Source organism: Jaculus jaculus, chromosome 3 (genome assembly GCF_020740685.1).
Source record: "Jaculus jaculus isolate mJacJac1 chromosome 3, mJacJac1.mat.Y.cur, whole genome shotgun sequence".
Taxonomy (NCBI): Eukaryota; Metazoa; Chordata; class Mammalia; order Rodentia; family Dipodidae; genus Jaculus; species Jaculus jaculus.
The window spans coordinates 19,913,387-19,931,560 of record NC_059104.1 but is presented as its reverse complement, the minus strand read 5'-3'; the positions used below and the strand labels follow the sequence as shown (position 1 = coordinate 19,931,560).

At 36.2% G+C, this 18,174-nt stretch overlaps 1 protein-coding gene across 2 annotated transcripts in view; it reads left to right on the top strand.

Moving 5' to 3' along the window:
* Positions 1–18,174, top strand: part of Gpc5 (glypican 5) — a 1,425,487-nt gene that overhangs the window by 478,394 nt on the left and 928,919 nt on the right. For both annotated transcript variants that reach the window (XM_045146480.1, XM_045146481.1), the window contains exon 6: positions 14,485–14,605. In XM_045146480.1, the coding sequence (XP_045002415.1) occupies positions 14,485–14,605 (121 nt within the window). The remainder of the gene's footprint in view (positions 1–14,484; positions 14,606–18,174) is intronic.

Genomic DNA, 18,174 nt, shown 5'->3' with positions numbered 1-18,174 from the left:
ATTTTGTGGAAAAGTTTGTGAAGTGTTGGTATTGAATCTTCATTACAAGTTTGATAAAATTCAGCATTGAATCCTTCTGGTCTTTGTCTTTTCTTTGCAGGGAGGCATTTGTCTCTTTCATCAATCTCTTTCCTCATTGTCAGTCTGCTTAAATTGTTTATATATTCTGGCATTAATTTTTGTAAGATATGCACATTCAGAAATTTATCTATTCCATGTAGATTTAAAGGTGATTCCTATAATTGCATTTAGAGACCACCTATATAATTCTGTATCATCTCCCCTTCTAAAACTCATTAATTTAATTATAATCAGAAATGAAAAAAAGCATTTTAAGCACAGTAGGGCAATTTGAGAAATTCCATTTCTTAGGCAATAACTATGGAGTCTATATATTCTATGGAACTTGACAGTACTTATTTTAGGAATTAAAGGGGGAGAATGGAAAGGCAATATGGTTAGTGAGAGATTGGCCAACTTTGCCCAGAGGTGGGAATTTGAAGAGTCATTGGGTATAGAAACACCCTGACTATGCAGATGATGGAAGTCTGCAGAAGTCTCAAACATCTTATTTTTCATATTATGAGTCATCAAAAAGTGTTTGAGGGACAGTCACAGCTATTAGGAACCCTGAAGTCCCTAGCCACATATAATTCTATGGAGCTAAATCCAGGCATTTTCTGTATAATAGCAATTTTGCCCATGTGTACATGAAAATACAAATTAAATATTATTATTTGTGTGTATTATTCCCTCATGCCTATTTGATCATAGGATCTGGGCTGAATTGTAAAGTGGCCCTGCCACAAAAAGCTGTTATTTTTACATTTTCTTTCCCTCACCCCTCATTTGTGGCTATGATTTGAACGCCATTTTCCCTTAATGATTCAACATACCATAAAATGAACCGGTTAATTAGAAAAACTTTAAGGTGGAACTGGAGATGAGATTGATACAATGTTCTGCTCAATTTTTAAAGACTTTTATGGGAAATTTCTAGTCATAAACAAAATGTACCCTGATCATAATTTCCTTCCACCACCTTCCTTTGTCCCTCCTCCTCTAGTCTTCCTTTCGCTGAATCCCTTCTTTCCAAGGAGCCCCTCTTCGGTTTTGATGCCACTTTTTCTGACCTCACATTATGCAGGTCTTGCATAGATAGAATCAGAATCAGCCACTGTGAAGTCATGAATGTAATGGCCACTTCATGTGTGGAAGATGACATTGCAGGGCACTCTACTCCTTCCTTTGGCTCTTGCATTCTGATCAAGACCTCTTCTTTAATGGTCCTTGAGCCTTGGCCAGTGTGATATAGATGTTTCACAGTGCTGAACACTCCACTGTTACTTCTTCTCAGCATTTTCATAAGTTTTGAGTCTCCTCAGCAGTCACTGCTATCTGAAAAGTTAGAGTAGCGTTAATATACGTGTGTAAACAAATATTTAGAGGGCAATTTGGTGGGTGTACCACATCCATTTAGACAAACCACAGTTGTAGCTTCTTCCCTAGGGCTTATGGCCACCCTAGCCATAATAGACTGTTGACTAGGTTTTTAGTACCAGGCATAATTTCCTCCGAAGGAGCCAGCCTCCAGTCCAATCAGAGGCCGTTTGTTTTTTTTTCCACATCAGACATGCCACCATTGCATATCTTGCTTGGATGGACAGCTGTTGGATCCACTGGTGGTTAAGGCTATTGATGACACCCCCAACGGGATGGATGGTACTTTCCAGGACCATAACAGCCAGTCAAGAGGAAGAAGTATTTCAGTTGAGCTCCAGTTTGATTTCCCAGTGTCCTGCAGCCCAAGCATGTGGCAGTAGGGTCTCATCTTCTTGTTCTGGTGGAAAACCAATTCACATAAAGTTTTAATTGTCTAGTCATAATATTTAATAATTTTTTTCATTCATTTCATTGATTTTCATTTGTTTATTAATCTTTTTTCAACTTCAAAATTCTTCTGTAATGGTACCAACACATGATTTGTCCATACAAAGTTTCTTCTCACTAAAAAAAAAAGAAAACTTCTATGAATTCAGAAATTTTCCTTGTTTGATACTGAAAGTCAAGTAAATGTTAGGAATGGGATGCTGCACACATAGGTGCATGCATGCTCATGTATGTATATATGCATATGTGTGTATATGTTATGCAGATATAAATTAATCTGGCTCTAATGGGTGTATGTGTAAAGTCTAAAATAAAAGCAGACAGGATAATAATAAAGCTACAATAAACAAAAAATCATTTGATTGATCTGATAAGCTCCTTTTTCAAATCCAAAATTTCATAGGTCTTGGGCCTGACTTTAAAAATTCTGGATATTCTATCTCTCTATAAGACCATTATTTTATTAAAAATAAAAAAAATACACAAAAGTAGGAAAAAAGAATGATCCCATTAAATGCTGGTATACTAAATTTATTAGAAAATAATCAGGTGCTCATATTAAAAATACGTCTTATACAATGACTATTTCCTCCTCTCCTCTTGGTATTGCATGTCAGTTTCTCGCCTCCTATATTCCTGCTTGCTATAATGTAGTCCTGCAAGTTACTCACTTATGTTACTACTTACTGTCATGCAGTGTGTAAATTACCCATGTATGATTCTGCTTACCAAGATGCAGTTGTAAGAGCAAAGTCACTCACACTCAACAATTGTTTTGTGATTTATCTCAAGGTTTTTCAATCCTGACATTCTTTTCTATGGTGAGTCACCATATTATCCAGAGATTATGTTCTCTTTAAAAGATATATTAACAGGTTTCTTTTTCTTAACTAAATTCATCCAGCTGGGTGTGGTTTTCCATACCTTTAATTCCAGTACATGGGAGGTTGAGGTAGGAGGATTTTTTAGTTTAATGCCAGCCTTGAGATACAGAGTGAGTTTCAGGTCCATCTGGGCTACTGTGATACCTTGCTTTCAAAAAGAAGAGTAAACTCAGGAAAAATAAATATTAGTCATTTGCTCTTCTGAGATCTCAAATGTTGTATGAATGACATCATACCAGCAATCTGAAGTTTTAAAATATTATATATATTAATAACATATAATTTAATATCCTACAAGCATCTTTTTTCAACAAAGTATTCTATAAGAAAGGTTTATTTACTTACCTCTTAAAGATTTTCTTGTCTATTAAAATTATATTGATTATTCATTATCTCCTATAGCATATAAATTTGAATAAGAGTTTAGCAGATTGTCAAAACATGGCTGCTTCTACAGGTACATAACGTTTTTTTTTAAGTAAGGAATACTTTCTTATTTGACTTGTGGTTTCCCCTCTGGTTTAACTAACAAGACCATTACAGCTAAGTTTTTTACTTCATCCTAGTTCCTCCTTCTCTAACTTTCCTTATGTGTCACCTTCCTGCTTTCATTATTTTATCATTTTCCTCATTTTGCAGAGTTTGTGCTTTTTACTGTAAGCCTTCTATGGCTTTGTGATAATGCACAGTGTATATGTAGAAAATGATGAAATAAACATGTATCCCCCAATTTGTTCTAAAAGATGGTTGAGTTGAACTGAAAAACCACTGAGGTCCCTTCTAGCTCTAAAAGGATGTTGCTGTCACCAAAGTCAGACAAACAAATCTATTAAGCTGTATGATAAGTCCTGTATTCTTGTGATTGGTATATTTTTTCTTGAAGTCAGAGCACTGAATTCAGCAACCTCCTAAGGTTTCTTACAGGCTTAGGGTGATAACACATGAAAAGCAACTGCTAAAAACATAAAAGTTCAGTTAAAACAGTGTTTTACTCTTAATTATAAATAAAAAGACATAAAAAAATAGGAAACTGAAGACCCTAATTATGTCTTTAGACACTTATGTAAAATGTGAGAAAACTAAACTTAATGAATGAAGATAATTTTATTAAATTAGTCATAGTTGAATATTGTACAATCATGCTATCACATTAGCATTAGGTGTGGGAAAATTTATTCTATATCTGGGTCTCCAGAGCACCAAATGGCAACATCTTTTGTATAACCTGTCCTTCGGTGCTTTGAGAAAATTTGCTTCAGAGCTGGTGATAGGGCTTATGCTTCTGAAATGTGCAGACATTTTAATTTTTTTTTCCATGTGGGGAATGGAACCCAAGGTCTTGCTCATACAAAACATATAAGCATATGAAACACTGAGATACACTCTAATCAGAGAAAATAATTTTTAATATACCGCTTCTGTTTGTATGCATTTAATTTTTGACATTTTCCTTAATGTTGTTTCTGTTTTTCATATAGAATATGTACATAGTATTTATTAATTTATATGAGTGAAAGAGCCAGATACAGTGAGAGAGACATGCCAGGTTCTCTAGCCACTGTAAACAAACTCCAGACACATGTGCATCTGGCTTTACACAGGTATTGAAGAATCAAATTGGTGTCCTTAACTGCTGGGCCTAAACTGCTGAGCAGTCTCCTCAGCCCCATAATGTCTATTACTTATAGGAGTTAGAAGTAATTGAAAATATAGAAAATGTTAAACACCATGTGCTATTTACAAAGAACCTTCTAGTATTTTTCTTAAGGCCAAAGGAGAGAGAATGGAATCATACATTAACAGAGTTTCATTTAAACAACCTCCAGGCTTTTGTCTGCATTGTAGATTAAATTTATTTTCTCTAATATCTTTACTTGAAATTACTTTCTTTGATTATATAATTGAGGTAAGACTTGAGATGCCTTACTAGGGAAGGGTTAACCATTAAGTATGCTTGTAAAGAACAGAAAAGGACAGTCAGTAATAGAAGAAGGGACTTGAGGGGAAGGCAGAAATGAGTGTGACATAGCGAGGTGTGCAGGAATTGGCAAGGTTGTCAGGAAGCACTGTGAGCTAGAGGCAGAGGTAACTCTTTTCTATGGTGTACAGCGAATGAATGTGTGGCTATGCTGGCACAGATATCTTGGTGTCAGATGTCAGAACAGTGAGAGAATGTATTTCCATGCCTGTGACCCATGAATGCTGTGGATTTTTCTCATTGCATTTTGTGTGATTCCAGAGAACTATTCACACCATGATTTCTATGTCTTTTTCTATGATTTTATTGGGTGTTGGTAGGAACTATCAGATACTGTATCTGTCTCTTTTTTCCAGTAATAGTAGAATTACTATGTCTTCTAATTTTAAAGTACTTTATGCAGCCAATAATTCCTTTTATCAGAAATTTAATATTTGTTTATGTTAATTACTTTTGAAAAATATGCAAAAATATCTCTCAAGAATGTTTAAGATATTATATTGTGTCGATTAATACATTTTTATGAGCTGGAAATACAGGTCTGTGGCAGAACACTTGCCTGTCATGCATAAGACCCTAATTACAATTCCCTTTGCTGAAAAAAAAAATGGTTAAATGAAATTAATATCCTGAATCATTTAGACTTAAAATTGAGTTTCAAACAATGTTTACTAAAACTCAAATAATAAGCATTTATAAATAGATTTTTCTTTCTATTCAAATATTAAAAGAAATAGTAAAATGAGAAAAGTAGTACAAAATACAACTGAAATCATTAATTATTACAGTTCAGGGAAGAGATATTATTTTAACTTACTGAGAAGAGTTTAATTTTGAAAACTGTGCCTAGGAAACACATTACTGTAATGTTTTAAAACTCAAATATCGGGGGCTGGAGAGATAGTTTAGAGTTAAGGCATAGTCCTGTGAAGTCAAAGGATGCAGAATCAGTTCCCCAGGAACCATGTAAGCCAGATGCACAAGGTGGCACTTGTATCTGGAGTTCATTTACAGTGGCTGAAGGCCCTGGTACACCCATTCTCTCTCTCTCTCTCTCTCTCTCTCTCTCTCTCTCTCTCTCCCTGCTTCTTTCTCTCTCTAAAATAAAATAAATAAATAACTCAAATATCAGTTTATATGCTATATTATAGTTAGAAGAGGTTATTTTAAATTTGGATAGTCATTATGAATCAAAAGAGAGTCAGTACACTTCCAAGTCTAAAAAACTTTGGCTTCCAACCCAAACTAGTGTACCCAGTGAGAGTATCCCTCACAACAGATGTTGAAAGAAATTTTTTTCCATGAAAAAAGTCAGCTCTATGATTTCATGAACACAATGTCAAAACTACAGAGAATACTCCACATAAAGGACTCAAACAACCAATCTCAAGTGCCTACCAAAAGATCACAATAACCAAAACTTGAGCAGGCTCAAAAACGTACAAAGCCCAAGAATGCACCAAACCCCATAAAGCACCCTATAGTGGCAGTGATTAAATCAAACCTCACACTTATAAATTTAAATATGAACAGTCTTAATTAACTCATAAAAACCCACCAGTTAGCAGGGTAGATCAGAAAAATGCAACTCTCTATCTCCTGTCTTCAATAAATTCACTTCACCACTAATGACAGATACCTCCTCAGGGTAAAAGGATGGTATATGATATACCAAGCAAACTGAAATAAGAAGCAAGCAGGAATTACTACATTAATATCTGATAAAGATAGACTTCAAACAAAAGTAATCAAAAAGGGCGAAAAAGGCCACTTCTTACTAATCAAATGAATGAGGACATCATGAGGACATTAAATCATAAACCTATAAGCACCAAACACAGGTGCACCACAGTTTATAAAACAGAACCTACTTGACAACAAAACATAAACAGAAATAAACACCAACACCACCATAGTTGGGAATTTTGATACTCCACTGTCACCAATAGATAGATTATCCAAACAGAAAATCAACAAGGAAACAATACAGCTCAAGACCACCATAGATCAACTAGACCTAATGGACATCTACAGAATATTCCACCCAAAACCTACAGAATACACATTTTTCTCTGAAACCCATGGAACCTTCACCAAAATAGATCATATTATAAGCCAAAAATCATGCCTCCATAAATTCAGGAAAATTGAAGTAATTTCCTACGTCATATCAGATCATAATGCTTTAAAACTAGAAATTCACAACAAAAGACAAATCAGGAATTCCACCAGCTCGTGGAGACTGAACAACACTCTTTTACAGACTGAATAGGTTGTGGAAGAAATCAAAAAAGAAATTGTAAAATTTCTAGAATTGAGTGATCATGGAAACACAAAATACCAAACATATGGGACACAATGAAGGCAGTCCTAAGGAGATAATTCATAATGCTAAACACCTCCATTACAAATATGGAGATATCCCACACTAAGAACTTAACCATTAACCTAAAGGCTTTGAAAAAATAAGAAAAATCCAATGCTAAGAGCTCCAGATGGAAAGAAATAATCAAGATCTAAGCAGAAATTAATGAATTGCATACTAAGAAAACAATTAAGAAAATTTATGAAAGGAAGAGCTGCAAGATTGCAAGATATGCAAGCCTGATAAACCCTTGGCCAATCTGATCAAACAAGAAAAAAAGAGAAGTCTGAAATTAACAAAATCAGACATGAAAAGGAAGAGTTCACAGTATACATCAATATAATTAGAAGAATCATCAAGACATATTTCTAAAACCTCTACTCCACAAAATTGGATAACCTGGAAGAAATGGACGAATTCCTAGGCACATACCTTCTACTAAAACTAAACTGAGAGGATATTTATCTCCTAAACAAACTTATCATATCCATCAAAATTGAAAAGGTAACAACAAAAAAAAATCAAATCTCCCCAATAGGATAGAATTGAAGAGCCAGCCCTTAGATCAACTAACTACTGCTGCTTGACCTTCTACCAAGTTGCTAATAATGTAGACTGGAGACAAATCAGCATCTTCAACAAGTGGTTCTGGAGAACTTGGATAACCATAAGCAGAAAGAAGAAACTAGACCCACTCATCTCACGACACACAAAAATCAACTCCTGATGGATTAAAGACCTCAGTGTAAGACCTGAAACTCTTTACCTACTGGAAGAAAAAAATAGGAGGAACTATTCATAATATACAAGTGGGGAAATATTTCCTGAACAATAACTGGTAGCCCTGGAAATTAAACAGGACTTCAACCAATGGGATCACACAAAGCTAAAATGCTGTTCCACAGACAAACATATCATAATCAGAAGCAATAGATTACCCACAGAATGGGATAAAATTTTTGCCAGGTATACTACTGAAACAGGGGTAATATCTAGAATTTATAAAGAACTCAAAAAGCTAGAAAATAAAAAAAAAAATCAAACAAACTACTCAAAAACAAGGGGGCAAAAAACTGAATAGGGAGTTCTCAGACGAAGAAATACAAGTGGCTAACACATACTCAAGACAATCTTCAACATCTGTAACCATCAGGGTAATGCAAATCAAAACAACTATGAGATTCCACCTTACTCCAGTAAGGAAGGCAATCATTAAAATAAATCAAACAACAGAACAAAAGTTGGCGAGGATGTGTGGAGAGAGAAACCTTCCTTCACTCTTGGAGGGAATGCAAACTTGTACAACCGCTGTGGAAATCAATAAGGAGACTCCTGGAAACCATGAATACAGAGTTCCCACAGACCCAGTTATTCCCTTGCTGTGCGTTTACCCTAAACGCTCATGCTTCACTACAGAACCATTTGCTCAAACATGTTTATAGCTGCTGAATGTATAATATCTAAGAACTGGAATCAACCCAGCTGCCCATCACTCAAGACAAAATGGATAATAAAGTTGTGACACATATATTCAACAGAATTCTACTCAGCAGTAAGGAAAAAAAAATATGACACAATGAAATTTGTAGGAAAATGGATGGACTTAGACTAGATCAAACTCACTGAACACACGGAGTCACAGAAAGACAAACAGTGCATTTTCTCCCTCAGTTTGAGTTGCTGGCAGACCACACAGGCAATGAGAGGCCCAGACAATAGGGATGAAAGGTTAGGGGAGGGGGAAGAGGAGGTTGTGGGGGAACAAAACAGAAAACTGAATCCAAAATGAATCTGTACCATAGAAACTTTTTTCAGTGAAGGTAGACTAAAACCCCCTCGTGCCTCCCTGGGCAAGAGCTCCACCTGGCTTCCTTCTCTTATGTTCTAGGCTTAAGCCCCCTTCTCTTGGTCCTCCTAAAGCTTTAAACTGTAATTAAATCATTCCCAACTTTATCTTCTGGTCCATGGATATCATTCTTCAAATTCATAGGACAAAGATCTAGGAACACCCCCAAATTATTGGTACACAAGCATACAAGGAACCCAAAATTCCTGTATCAGAGATAAACTTATATTTCACCCAAGGTCCAGGTGAAACCACAGAGAAATTGGAGAGACAAGCAAGAGTGCTGCTTCCACAGTAAGCCTGACAGTCACTGCCAGACAGAAGGAGACAGACACTGAGGATGCTCAGCACCTACCAAGGCAGAAATACAGAAGCTACTGAGAGCTAATCACTGAAGTAGACTTAAGACACACCCACCAAGGCTCAAGGAATTTTGTTAAAGAGGGGGTGGAAAGATGTTAAGACCCTCAGGTTGGGAAGTTATGCCCAGAGTTATTGCCTCCCCCCAATAATTGACTGCTTCTTCCACAACACATAACCCACAACCTCATGGGGAATACCAGGAATTCCACTGAGGAGGATATAAACACTGGATGTTGTAGTTGGCTTGTCATTATATTTTGGTGGAGGTGGTCTGGGAAGTATATTGTAGGGAATGCGAGCATGGCAGAGGGAAAAGATAGTACCAACACATGATGGATCCATACAAAGTGTGTTCTTTTTTAATTAATTATTTATTTATTTGAAAGCAACAGATAGAAAAAGAGGCACAGAGACAGGGAGAGAGAGAGAGAGAGAGGGAGAGAATAGGTGTGCTAGGGCCTCCAGTCACTGCAAACGAACTCCATCCAGATCATGTACCCCCTTATGTGTTTGGCTTTTGTGGGTCCTGGTGAATCAAGCCTCCAATGGGTGTCCTTAGGCTTCACAAGTAAGGCCTTAATCACTAAGCTATCTCTCCAGCCCAAAAGTGTATTCTTAAAAAAAAGAGAGTCATTATAAGATAAATATTTCTTGTCACTTTAAAAAATTAACTAAACTTTTAGGATACCAAAGCAGAGCATGGATCATCATTCCTTCATGATCGACTGAGGAGCATGGTTATGAGAAGGCCAAGAAGCAAGTTGTCTTTACGTGTTTATTATAATACGGTTATAATATTACTCAGTGTTTTCCTGAAATGACAGCTTCCTGAAGACTGCAGATTTTGCCAGTGAAGCTGCTAGCTCTTCCTGTGGAAATACCAATCCTCAAGTCACAGAGCTGCTTACCTTACAAAATGTCAGGAAGCGGCTTGCCCGTAATTCATGTAGATAAACTGGCAAGCACCTACAAATGCCTTGCCAAGTGATGTGAGAGAAGCAAGTGGCAAATGCTCATGCTTTAATGAGTTCATGCCTTCTTAGGCTTTTAAAGCATACGCTTGGTTTGTGGCAGTGATAAGGTAAAATGTTCTTTGTTGGTAACTTTACAAAGCATGCTAACACCTTTTAAAAAATAGCTGGAGAGATAGCTTAGCAGTTAAGGCACTTGCCTGCAAAGCCAAAGGACCCAGGTTTGCCCATGTATGCCAGATTCATAGGGTGGCGCATGTATCTGGAGTTCATTTGCAGTGGCTGGAGGCCCTGGTATGCCCATTCTCTCTCTCTCTCTTTCTAAAATAAATAAATAAATAAATGAGCAAATAAATAAATAAAATATTGTTAATGCCCATTATCTAAAACATATCACAATATGTTGTATCTATAATAGGAAATTAGTTGTTTTTAAATAACAAAGCCCCAAAATGATGTTAACTAATTATATTTTTTATCTTGACATATTTAAATTCAGAAACACAATGTCTGCATTTAGACATTGTGAATAGGATGCTAAATATGTAATAGAGATTAGCTTAAAGTTGCTATGCTTCTTACCACTTGTAGTCAGCAGGGTTACAGCATGTTTCATCACTGTGAATTGATTCTACAATAGTCTCACTTCTCTAAATCTCCTGCAACCCAACAGTCCACCATGAAAAGTTACTCTCATAAACGAAGCATATAAAATCAATCACAAGACTTGTTTCCATTCTGAGATTTCACAAATCATGACTTTGGTATGGAGGAAAGTGTTATTTAGATGCTAAATGTACAGAAAACACCAGTCAGTATTGGTGCTCCATAAGCACACAAGCAAATTTACACAAAGCAAATCTCCAGTACTCATTAGCTCACACTACCAGAATCAGGAAGCAAGACAGACCAGAAAAGGTTTGAAAGAAAAAAAAAATATTTTCTTAAAGTGATGAATGTCTGATTTATTTATTTATAAGAGACAGAACAAATGCGGGATACCAGGATCTCCTGCCATTGCAAACAAACTCCAGAGGTATGAACAACTTTGTCCAAATTACACTCCATGGGTACAGGAAATATGTAAGCAAACAGCTTTAACCACTGAGCAATCTACCCTACCCCAAATATTCTAATTAAAGGAGTTCGCTGATGAATCCCTACAATATATTTCCCAGACCACCTCCACCAAAACACAATGACAAGCCAACTACAACATCCAGTGTTTATATCCTTGTCTGGAGACACTCAGAATTCTAGCAAAGGGAGGAATTTTCATGTCCAACCCCTCAACAAATGTGTAATCTTAGAAGAACAAAAACCCCTAGCAGCATTGTCCTTCCTTCTGTTGCCTTTTAGCTTCTAGAATGTATAGCATTGATGGGAAAAAAGTCTGAGTAAGTACCTTCCTCATTTGAAAGCATTTATTCCTGTTTCCTGTCCCCATGGAGCTGTTGAAGACAGAAGGATAGACCTCTTATCTGGTTTGTAAAATTTCAATCAGATTCTTGGTATCTCCTTACTCCACCCCTCCAAAACCATGTACGTGCACATTGAAATATTTCACTTATGGAGTGGATGACTGTTAATCCAGTGCTACTGCATTCTAGAGAAAATGAAATCATAATACCCAGGCATAGAAGGCAGATTTCAGACAGGAAATGGTGGTCAAGTAAGGATAAAGAACTTCCTAGTATCATACTGGATGTAGATTTACGAACACTTCATTTTAGTGTTGTAACTGTTCAACAAAGAGAGAATAGCAAACTTATTCATCATTGTTTAAAAATGGTGTTGTTAGAAAGTTTGTGGCTCTCACTTCCTCCTTTGTAAATGTGAGTGTCTGTGCTCTACTCCATGGTGAGCAATCCTATTCAGAGTTTCTCACTCATTTTCAGGCCTGATTAGAGGAACTAAGCACAGATGGTGGGGCTATTATTTTCCTAACAAAAAAAAAAAATGCCTCTCTTTCTCTTTCTATGCTATTGTTCTATTCTTCTTATTGTAATGTAAACAGTTTTGCAAGTCAAGAAACCTCAAGGGACTCTTGAGATGTTTTATCATTACACATACAGTTAGAAGAAAAAGAGAATAATTAATGATCTATTAAAATTTTATAATGAAAGTCAAAAGTATTTGTTAGAAAAAAATTACTTAATTTAGAAATGATATTTCTGAATGCAAATTAAAATCTACAGGGGATAGATTTTAAAATCAAACAAGGATCCTAAATGGTTCATTTACTGATAACAGAAGTATTTTACCCAGCCCATGTACATATGACAAAATTAGAGGCCAAAATTAGGGCTTCAAAGGGGACTAAGAACTGAAGAGGGCTAAGAAAGAGAAGGATATGGAATATGGAGGGAACATTCTCAGTATACAATAATATATATATATATATATATATATATATATATATATATATATATATATATATATTTGAATATCCTTAACACAGCATCATGTGCAACAAATATAGACAAAGAACAATGCTCTTGTAGCTTTTATAGGCATTGTCTTATGGGTTGCAACTAATGGTGATTTGTTACATTATTGATTACTTTGTGAGATAAATCATAGAATGTATTCATTCTTTTCTTTCTTTTACTTTATTTTTTGAGAGAGAAACAGACAGAGGGAGAAAGAGGTCAAGAGAAAGAGAGAGAGAGAATGGGTGTGCCAGAGCCTTTCAGCCACTGTAAACAAACTCCAGACACACATGCACCCGAGTGTGCACGTGCAACATTGCACACTTGTGTCACTTGCATCTGGCTCGGAGATTCAAACAAGTGTTGTTAGGCGTCGCAGGCAAGTGCCTTAACTGCTAAGCCACCTCTCCAGCCCTCTTTATTTTCTCTTATTAGGATTTGTCAAACTTTTTCAGTATGTGATTAACTCCCTTTCATTATTATACTGTTTTGCCTTTATATGAACAGACTACCATTTATTTTCTTATGTTATGGGCATTGGCTTATGCCCAGTTTAGGGTTATCTTGAATGGTGCTTTATCAAAACACTTTTGTGCATGTCTTTTCCTAGGAGATATTTGCCTATGGTATGGCTTTCAAATAGTTTTAAAATCAGTTTACATTCCCATGAATAATCAGAGAGAGTTTTAATCATTCCATATCCTTATTATCACCCATTGTTTCTATTTAAATAACTTTGGGAAGTACTTAAAACTATCACATCATGTTGTCATTAACCATAGAAAATTAGAAAATGATAATGGATTTAAATGAGCATGCTGAGAATTATACCTTATGTTTTAAAATATTTTATTTATTTGAGAGAAATAGACAGGAGAGAGAGAGACAAAGAGAGAGAATGGGCACACCAGGGTCTCCAGTCATTGCAGAGGAACTCCAGATATATGCATTACCTTGTGCTTTTTGCTTCCATGGGTACTGGGAAATTGAACCTGTGTCCTTTGGCTTTGAGGGCAAGTGCCTTAACCACTAGCAATCTATCCAGCCTGAAAATTTTACGTTCTTATAGACAAAATCAACTTGTATAGCTGGTTGAATAAAGTAGGCACTTAATACAGTTTTGTGACTGATGAATATACATCTTTATAGTTGATATATATATGAATATAATTTGTAATTGGGCTTTCTTATGACTTTCCTAGCCTTTGAAATGGCCCTTATGTTTTATATAGGAAAGTAGATGTTTTTATTTAATTACAAAAATCCAGCATATTTTACTTTATTACAAGGTTAACGATTTTGGTTGCTATATATATGTGTGTATATATATATATATATATATGTGTGTGTGTGTATATATATATTTAAAACAGTTTGATGCTTATCTAAATATTGCCTGAAATTAATTAACCTAAGATAATGTCAGAGAGACATGTAATTAACCAATAATTGTTAAGAACTAATATATATATATATGATGTTGTTCTATAGATACATGACACACACACACACAAAAATCATCTTCTTTAGCATATTGGTCAGTAAAGTTACAAAACACATATTTTTAAAATTTTAATATAAGAATTCTGAATTGAAAAAACATTGAAACTGTTACAGTTTATGTTCCAAAAAAATACCATTCATGTATATTCTTTGAGTAAGAAATTCTGAACCCAAACTGTTTCATCTAGCTGTGGCAGACAATAGACTGACCCGAAGACTAATTCATAAATCTGTCACTTTTCACCCTGTTAGCTATACTCAGCCTGTGGTTGGAAATGGGATCAAAGCTCAGTCTGGAAATCCTGAAGTGAAAATCAAAGGAACTGATCCAGTGATCAATCAAATCATCGATAAACTGAAACACGTTATTCAGGTAAGTGCTGATCCTCTTTTATTGGCATTCTTAAGAATAAATGACAAGAGGTTACTTTCCTATACATTTAATAACTTTGTTCACCATATCTAATACAAACCTACCTAACATTGATGGCTGGGATAATTTATTTGTATCTAGGGATTTGGAAATGCTTCCATGAGTGGGTTATCATATTGAGTCAAAGTGCAATGTTATTTTAATGGGTGGGCAATCCGCATCTGTGACAAATAAGCGCCATTGCCTCAGCGTTTCAGAAATGAGACTCTGAGCGTACAATTCTTCCTCAGTGCATATTCTGTAACCATCAAAAAAAAAAAATCATAGCATGAAGACCGACAGAATTATCTTCCAGGTATCTGCTTGAACCTTGCTGTGAAAGGTTCAATACTCTCAATGACACTTTAATTAATTAATTAATTAATTAATTAATTAATTTAAATTAAGAAAATATTTATTTTTCAGAGAGGGGGAGGAAGGTAGAGAGAGGGAGAACAAGATAATGGGCATGCCAGGGCCTGTAGTCACTGCAAACAAACTCCAGATGCGTGAACCACCTTGTTCACTGGGTTTTACATGAGCACTGGAGAGTCTGACCTGGGTCCTTTGGCATTTCTGGCAAGCACCTTAACCACTAAACAATCTTTTCAGTGCTTGAATGAAACTTTAAAAATTATATTTTATTTTTCCTTATTTATTTGAGAGAGAGAAACAGGCAGGGAGAGAATGGGCATACCAGATACTCTAGCTGCTGCAAACAAACTCTAAACATATGTGCTCCTTTGTGCATCTGGTTTACATGGATGCTGAGGAATTGAATCTGACTCCATTGGCTTTGCAGGCAAGTGCCTTAAACATTAAGCCATTTTTTTTTCCAGCCCAGAATGAATTTTTTTTTACAAGTAATCTGCATTTCTAATGTCACCTTTTAAAAGTTATCTTATAATCTCCCTCATGAGTATACCCTAAATACTTCTGTTTTACCTTAGTAATGTCATATAATCTGGTGAGTATACACTGCTGTCTTTAGTTTATATAATCTCAAGCATAAGAACATAGCTATGAAAAGATTATTTTGTTGAAACAGTCTATTAATAGGAAGCAAATATTGTGTTACATATTGTAAGTACCACCTATATTCTGTACCTCCTTTTGACACCTACTCTTATTTAGGGTAAGAAGACACATTTTATTAAGTTAATTGTCATTTTAAAACAATTGTATACACAAGTTTTCATTGTAAGCAAAAATTTGTTTAGATAGTTGATAACTTTTATTCATTTTTCCATTGAAAATTCTAAATCACATTGAATTATACTTGAATTAAAGTACTTTAGAGTCAACTCTGTAGCTGCTGTACTTCTTCTTCTTCTTCTTTCTCTATAAAGGGGAGTTCTTAGGACTGCACTGTCTTGAGAGCATTCCTCAGGGAAGGCATAGGTAAGAAGACATAGGAGCTCTCTGGTGCCCATGATGGGGTTCCTCATCCCAGCAGGCAACATGGCTACTTATTCTGTCTCATGCACTGGGAGAGTAAAGCTTTTCCTTTGGAAGGCAAACCAAAAATATGTTACAAAGAGAGAAAGAGTGAGAACTGGTATGAGAATGAGAACTATTGAGTATACCTCTCTCTGCAGACTTCTCAAGAGGAGCTTCTAAGGTGAACATTTTGCTTTATGTGGACAGTGGGCCAAATGTCGAGCTATGCTTTGAGGCGGAGCAGCCTTGGGATGGGGTTGGAGTGAGGTGCAGCAGCTAGCTGGTTCAGGGTGGCTGAACCAGTTCTAGAAGCCCCTCACAAGCCAGTGTTCAGCCTCTCAGGCAACTACACCCTAACGCTCAGACACCATCCTCTCTACAAAATTTACTCTCGATTAGAATGCTTTCTTCTGCATAGTAAAATTGCTCTACACACAGAAAAGCTTCAAGATGACATGAAATATTATTTTAATTATTCAGTTTCCTGTGACTCAAAAAAGATCAGTGTATTGGCAGTTACCTGTACCACCTACATGGGCTTCTAGTTTGTGCTTGTCTGCACGTATCTTAGTTGGGGTTTACCAGAAGAAAAACACCTGCAGCTGGGGGTTTTGTGACTGAGTGTCCTTGTGATCAGTAAGGGGAAGTAGGCTTGAGTAGAAGGATCATGACTGTGTTGTCATTATTATAGAATCTTCTTTACCCTCGACAGAAGCTCCAGTGAGGAGACCCTCTCAGGGTGTCCACTTTGCAACCAGCAGGTGTCTTTATTCTTCTACCCAGACCAGTCACTGGATGCTGGTACTGGGCAATGGGAGATGATGCTAACACAGCCTCAAGGATCAGCACCCTTACTTGCAGCTGGAGCAGGTACACTGGGCATCAAATGGACACCCCACAGTAATAGACCTAGCATGATATGTGATATTAGTATGTAGATGTACACTGTTTGAAACTAGAACACATCATTGATAACGTGCTTAAAGCAGCTACGGTAACAGCAGGCACATTTTATTGAGGCACGGCAAAACCTTCCTGACTTCAAAAGTGGGTTAAGGGCTGGGGAGATGGCTCTGTGGTTAAAGTCATTGGTTTGCAAAGCCTGTTGGCGTGAGTCTGTCCTGGTTTGTTTACCAGGACCCATGTGAAAGTAACTGCACCAAGTAGCGCATGCATCTGGGATTCATTTGCAGTGACAAGAATCCCTGATGGTGTAGTCTTTCTCTCATTTCTGTGTCTCTGCAAAGAAATTTAAAAAAAATGAAGACAATCAAAAATGGTTTTTAAATTTTCTGGAAGGTGCATAAAATGATCTCTTGCATGCAGAAAAAAGTAGAATTTCAATGCATATTTATTCTAACTTATGCATTCACTTGTTATTTTATTAATTTGTATTAGATGTGTAACCAGTTAATGCAGAAACAATTGTGTATGATCGTGTGACTACCAAGTGGGCATGCATTCATACTGTTTTTGCGGGTCATGTGGATATGTATGCATTTGTACAGATGTAATGAATGCCATGTTTACATTAGTTTGGAGCTGGTATTGAAGAAACAGTGCACAGACATAAGAACAAGTTAACAAAGGAATGCATACATTTCCAAAGCCAAAAGTTTTATAAAAGCCCTTTGAGGAAGACTTGCTGACTTTCCCCTGTGCCTAGTACTGTTCCCTCTTGCTTTATACATTTCAAAAGCTCGACCCTTTTCAAAGTGGCAGAGTGAAATTATCCCATTTTGTTCAAGCTCCAATTTAGATGGAACCCTGTAATTTCACCTTTATGAAAATATGAAGATCTCACATTATTCATCATTATGTTTTATCATAGGGTACAAAAGTATATCAATACAGTCCTGCTTTTAGTCTACTGGCATGATAAGATCGAAAGTTAGATTTTTAAAAAATATTTTATTTTTATTTACTTATTTATTTGACAGTGATAAAGGGAGAGAGAGAGAGAGAGAGAGAGGATGGGCGTGCCAGAGCCTCCACATACTGCAAGCGAATTCCAGACGCATGCACCACCTTGCGCATCTGGCTTATGTGGCTAATGGGGAATCAAACCTGGGTCCTTTGGCTTTGTAGGC